The sequence below is a fragment of the Amblyomma maculatum genome, chromosome 5, assembly GCF_055883805.1.
Source record: "Amblyomma maculatum isolate TAMU_Amacu chromosome 5, ASM5588380v1, whole genome shotgun sequence".
In the NCBI taxonomy this organism is placed as follows: Eukaryota; Metazoa; Arthropoda; class Arachnida; order Ixodida; family Ixodidae; genus Amblyomma; species Amblyomma maculatum.
The window spans coordinates 35,402,118-35,408,592 of record NC_139348.1 but is presented as its reverse complement, the minus strand read 5'-3'; the positions used below and the strand labels follow the sequence as shown (position 1 = coordinate 35,408,592).

Below are 6,475 nucleotides of genomic sequence, written 5' to 3'. Positions count from 1 at the left end.
GGTGAAATGGATTGTGGCAGTGCACCCGATGTGAAGAGCAGGTAAACAGCTGCCGATTAGACTTGCACAGCAGGTGCCTTGAGAAGGGAAATGCACTCTGAACGTAGCACACTGTTGGGTAGAAAAGTGAGGTTAAGTATTTTGTTATCACACAGTGGTTGCTACTGGCTGGCTTGAGACAGATGTGCAGATTGGAGACCTGGTAGGGAGAGGGCTTTGTTTTGTAGCGTACATAATTTGACTGGTGGTGATGGTAGTGGGCAAATAAAATTTGGGCAGGGCCATGTTTTCAGGCTACCCGGCGTTAGTAGTTGGCTAATTTCAGTTTGAAACAGGGGAAGTTTCTCCATACTTTTTTCTGGTCATCTTGTTTCATTCTCCGAGCCTGTTTTAAAATTATTCCTACACTGCAATGCAGTCAGGCTTGCCTGAACATACATTACGGCCCATATATCTCCAGGTGTTTCGAGTTTTGGTTGAAAGGACGTGCACACGGAATAAGTAGACACGACACCTCACAGCTCTCCGCATCGCGGCAGATTGGTTCGCTGAGTTGTAGCACACGTTTGCCTCACAAGCAGTCACTCTCGAAATGCATTTCCCGTGCATGTGTAGTGAAGTAAGTCTTGTGGTCGCGCAAAGCTTGCTTGAAAAGGTTGTCACTGTGGGCTGGAGAACTTTTAGACTAGTGTCTTGAACAGGAAAGCATACTGAAAACTGTAGTGCCTGTGCACTTTAAATTATGGCAGCTTATTAAAATTTATGGTTTTTGTTGGCATGACATTTTCACTTTTTTTCTGACCATATGCTGTTCCCTATGGTGAGGGGGAATTTCTGAAGCATTCTTTTTAGGCCTGAAATTTTTGTTATCTAAAAGAGTAAGCTGCCTTTCCCATGTAAGACATGTAGATACATGCATATACAGTTCATATTAGAAGTAGTCTAACTGCGTAAGAAGGCCAGCCATTTTTATTGCGAGTGGAAAGGAGAAGTAACACTGTTCACTTGAATAAAGGTAACATGACTGCAGTACACTGTCTAGAATAATTGGATGCTGCAGTCTTTGAATTGACGATCGCAACTTCCAATTTCAGGAAATACCACGTGAAGGACGCAAACAGTGTGCCAAATTCCATTCTCGAAGAAATCGGTGTCTCCTTCCTGTCTTTTGAGTCATCAGTGGTTGGTGCTTGCCTTCTGGGTGAACTCGTGGTCAAACGTCCAGAGGACACGACTGCGAACAAGTCGGAGCTGAATAGCTCCAGCAACAAAAGTGTCCCAAGCAACCACCGACGTCCGTTGTACGTCCGAGCTAGAGCCGAACGTCCTTTTCCGAAATTGTACGTCCGTCGGACACACGTACAACCTCCGGTTTCGGACATCCGTATTCGTACGTCCGTCGGAGGTACAGACTACGTCCGTTTTTGTATATCCGCATGAGAGACGAGGTGTACGTCCGATGTACGTACGGACGAGTATGTTTCCAGGACATATATCTCCTCGCTGACAAAATTCTGTTTCAACATTCACACTTGTCTTCAATGCTCGAGATTTGTCCTGCCTGGTCAAAAAAAAAAAGAAAAAACATTGGGGCCAATTGGGACCTGCAAGTGGTTACATCTGGACCCAATATTGGACACCACCTCTCCAATGGATTAGTCCAGCTGGATTAAGCAAATGGTTCTGCAAATACCAATTGGGCATTCCAAATAGTTCCAATTGCATGTAAAATTCCATTCGGATTTTTCAAATGGTACTCAAAATTCCAATAAGAAATCCAATTAGGTTTGCAACTTCCATTCGGCTCCTGAGATAGCGAATTGTATTATATACCAAATGATTAGCTGGTTGGACTAAAAAACTCTGGCACATACACAGTATGGGGCGATTGTCATTAATTTCTCAGCTTTCATGCCCCAATTCGTTGTATCCGTTGGTAGCGGCGGTTGTGATCTTCAATTGTTACTCTAGTTGAGCCTTAACGTATGTTCTACATGTACCACCTGCGCGGCTTCGCCATCCACGATGGTCCACGACTACGTCTTGGCGAACGAAAGAGCCGGATTACCTTGCAGTGTGAGTCTTTACAAAAATATTTTTTTTTTTTTTTTTTTTTTTTTGCTGTTTGAAATCCCCGCCAGTCCTCGCCAGCAGGCGGCCGTACTGTTTGGTTGAAAGTTGCGTATTCCATCGCAGTGTGTGTGTGTGTGTGGGAGGGGGGAGGGATGGTTGGTTTCGCTTGAATAACCTCACAAAAAAGGGTACCTATTTAAACAAACTAACAATATTCAGTAAAAATATAGTGTTAACTTATTACGGCCAATTCATTTCTGCGCATGAATGTTCCTGCCGTAGTTTCGTACCACGTGTTTCTGTACCGCCATTGCCGGCGCCGCCGCGGCTCGCTGCAGCAGTTTTTTTTTTCGTTCTGTGCGGGTGCGCGCAACTATGCTCTAATGCCTTCACCCATCTGTGTGCGCTGCAAGGACAACGATTGCGCAGTTGTGCCAGTTCCTAGTGTGAAAGGATTACCCCCTTGGAGCAACAGTGGTTCACGACGGACGGACGACTCCGGCGAAAGCGACCGCGTTTGAAAGTGAGTACTGCGATCGAGCTTCGTGAAAATCTGCGCAGCGAAAATTGTATGAATATGTAACAGCGCAGTGAACTTACTGACACATTTCAACGCGAGAGCATTAAGGACCTAGTTACACCGAAAACCAGGAGTAATCGGCGCGGTGGCGTCCGTGTAGGTCGAGTGAGTTGGCTCTCCCTTCTCCTCTACGCAAACTAGGAAATTGCTGGAGGTGCTATCGCGTTCCACTCTTGCAATCTTGCGAAGCTTGTAACCAACCTTCTTGTTTTCGTCAACCAAGGCGCTGGGTAAACAGTCGGTCGTCAAAGATTTTTTTTTTTTTTTAATATGCTTGCCTTCGCAAGTGGCACGCTCTGCATTTTTCAATGCAAGTTACAGATTGCGAGGGCACAGTCTGCGCTGCAGTGCATTACCGTAATAAAATGCATAACTGCACCTGTACAATGCGATAAGCGATAATCGCCCAAGCTCGCGAGCTTGAAAGTTGTGCACCACTACAAAAAAAAAAAAAAAAAAAAAAGCATTTCAGATAGCGAGTGGCCTTTTCTGTGCTTGAAATTATTGAAGCGCGTTATCAGCTTATTTTAATTTAGGTATGGCCTGTATGATACTGCCTTCTGAACTGTTTAGCTTATTTGGCTTTATCCTTGAAGCATTGCAGATGAATCTATGTGATATTCGAAAGATAGCGGGTGCGATATAACTGGCGTGAACTAAGGGAAATGAGGGCAAAACCTCGCTGATATTTGAGACTGCTTGTAACAAGTGTTGTAGGGCAGGTACAATATGAGAAATACTCAATTTTCTTGTTATTGGCCTCCAGAAAACCTCGAGTCAAGGATTATGCTGTGCATGAGCTACAGGCTATTTACTAATCTGTTTTTTTTTTCTTTTTGCAGAAAGCTGGTTGCTTCCACTTCATCACGGAAGATGTGCGCTTCAAGTTTTACGTCATATTGATGAATTAGACATTTTACAATAAAATATGCCTGTTGTACTTTCGGCTGCTTTTCTATTTTATTGCCTCGTGGGAGCGAAAAAAAGCATGCATGCAGCATATATGCGAATATGCGAGAAAGATCCGGGAACGGACGTCCGAAATGGACGTCCATTGGCGAGACAAACATGTCCATTTGGATGCCCATCGGACGGCCGACGGACGTCCACTGGCTGTTTGCGGACGTCCATCGGCCATCCGAAACGGATGGCCATTGGCCGTCCGATGGATGTCGGTGGTTGCTTGGGGTCAACCAGGAATTTAATTCTGAAGCGGATACATTGGTCGTCGAAGATCGCAGCAGTGAACCAGAGAGGAAGCGTCACCGAGTCGGAGACAACAGTTGAGCAACTGGAACGAATTCATTTACTGCTTTGTCCTGCTTGTTAAAGACAATACAGTCTGTCATGAGTGCCGTATGTAGGAAGTTGCAATTTGTCGAGTAAGCAGTGTCGTGGGGGGGACTGGCTACCATGATGAAAAAAAAGAAAATGCAAATAAAATAACTTCTAAGCTCTGCATGAGTCACTCTGCATGTGTATGGACTAAGTTGTTACACTGTGTTATGCAAAGGAAGCATTTTGAGCAAAATAAAAGTGCTGAACATTTTTGGGCATTTGCTTTCAGCTTCAGGGGTGTTGAGCAAATGCTTATTCATGCACTGAGCAGAGCTTCAAATCTTGTTCCACTGGCTAAAAGGTGGGGATTCAAGAACCATTTCACAGCATCTTGATATGTGAAATGTCTGAAATTTAATCTCCTAAGGGCCAGAGCATGCGTCTTCCTTTCTTCCTTCTCAAATAGAGGGAGTGTAAAAGTCGACACCGACATGTGGAAACTGTGGCAGACCAGGACTCCTTGAAAAAGTAAACTGTCCAGCATTTTCATCTAAGTGCCACTCATGCGGTAAGAGAGGCTATTGGCAGAAGATGTGCTGTTGGAAGTCGTTGCGGGAAGTGACAGACCGTGAGAAGGTGGTAGGCGAGTCGTGGACACTCGGTGCTCTCAAGGTGGGCACAAAGGCATTAGCATGGAGAATGGAGCTGAAAGTAAACGAAAGCCTGGCAAGGCTCAAAATATAGACTGGTGCAGATGTCAAGGCTGTGCCACCATGAGTTGCAGAAGAGTTATTAACAGCAGTTAGACAATCAGAAGTGAAGCTGCAGGGGGCTGGTGGACAGCCAGTAAAAGTGTTAGGAAAGCTAGGAGCTATGCTTGGCTGTGGTAGAAATATTGCCCCGAACTCTTCAGAACTGTATTTGTTGTTTTTTAGCAGCCGCCGGCATGCGGCCTTATCACTGATTCTGGCACACATATCAATTCTGTATTCTTTGTTTGTTAATGTTCGATGTCGCAAGACGCATCTTTATCAGCTTCTTTGTCACACAAGATGCACCAAGATCTGTCTCGAACATTCCGGCCACTCGCGCATGTTTCTACAATGTTCCAGGTGTGCTAGTGACTGTTTGTGACGTTATCTAGATGGTTCTGAGCCACCTTTAAATTGAGTGTTGATGAGTGCGACAGGCATTCTTAGTTCGACGATTGACGAGCACGTTTGTAGCTATTGTCGCCGAGTTGCGTTGTTCTTTTGCAGGCGCAAGTTTGCCCAATAAAGAATTTAGTACTATCATGCCTGTGTCTTTTCGTGTGTACGGCCTTGTCACCGCTACGTGACGTCTGGTGGAGGTGCTGCCCTTCGAGTCCTGGTTTACCCCTTCAAGCCAAGACACCAGCCCTGTTCTTGTCATCCTGGGGGCTCAGCCAACAGGCCAGCGAACCAGCCGCCGACTTCAAGGGCTCCAACCGAAACACGGTCTGCTGCTGGACCCCGTTCGATCTCGGAACACATCAACGCTGACAGTGGCCCAGCCTACAGCACCGGCTGTTTTTGTTCAATCACGTGAGCTGCCCTACTTCCATGGACGACCGGACGAGGATGCGGAAGACTGACTTGACCTGTTCGAACGCGTGGCAACTTTCAATGCCTGGAATGACAAAACGAAGCTCAGGCAAGTCTACTTTTTGACGGATCTGCTCGAATATGGTTGCAGCTTTTGAAGGATTGGGAGATTTTCAAGCAAGGGTTCTTGACTGCCTTTTCAAGCGTCGTCCGAAAAGTAAGAGCCCAGGCCCTCCTTCAGTCAAGACTTCAACTCCCTAGCAAGCCTGTCCTGGCGTACGTTGAGGAGATGAAGCGCCTCTTTCGCCGCGCCGACCCTAACATGACCGAAGGTGAGAGTCAAATTTTAATGCGAGGCGTTAAAGAGTTGCTTTTTGCAGGTCTTGTCGGAAATCCGCCAAAAACCGTGGCGGAATTTGAAACCGAACCGTCAACTATCGAGAAGACTGACACCCGGATGCGACACTACGAGCGACCACTTCAACTGGACTACTCAAGCCACTACCCCAGCACATCTGCAAGTGGAGAGAACCTTTGGGACCTCATCTGGGTGATAGTGCGAGAAGAGCTCTGCCGATTGCTGCCATCATTGCAACAACCCCAGGTGGCGACGCTCGCGGATGTCGTCCGTGAAGAAGTCCAGCAGGCGCTGGGCATTCGTCAAGCGAAGTACTTACGTCCGACGTATCCATTCGATTCTCGTAAAGATACGGCGGACGTCGATATACAGGCTCATGGCTATATGCACGTCGAACGCGGCCACATTCCGCTTGCTACGCGTGAATAAATCTTATCCTCTATGATATCAGCCATAGAGTTAATACAAAGACTATTAACTCTATGATATCAGCTAGCCGCGACTCTCGATGAGGTGCTACGAAACTAACTTAGATCACGGTCTTCACTTTAGGGTTGTGTACGGCAAGCATCGCTGTCACGCACATAACTGCAGGCGATGCTACGTACTGCACCAGCTCCA

General features: G+C 46.4%; 1 protein-coding gene across 1 annotated transcript in view; it reads left to right on the top strand.

Annotated features, from left to right (window-relative positions):
- The window catches only part of LOC146188006 (cytosolic endo-beta-N-acetylglucosaminidase-like), a 46,432-nt gene extending 42,306 nt beyond the window's left edge, over window positions 1–4,126 (top strand). The window contains exons 9-10 of the mRNA XM_084603591.1: window positions 1,095–1,278; window positions 3,845–4,126. Coding sequence (XP_084459717.1) covers window positions 1,095–1,278; window positions 3,845–3,940 — 280 coding nt within the window. The 3' untranslated portion in view covers window positions 3,941–4,126. The remainder of the gene's footprint in view (window positions 1–1,094; window positions 1,279–3,844) is intronic.
- The last annotated feature ends 2,349 nt before the right edge of the window (window positions 4,127–6,475 follow it).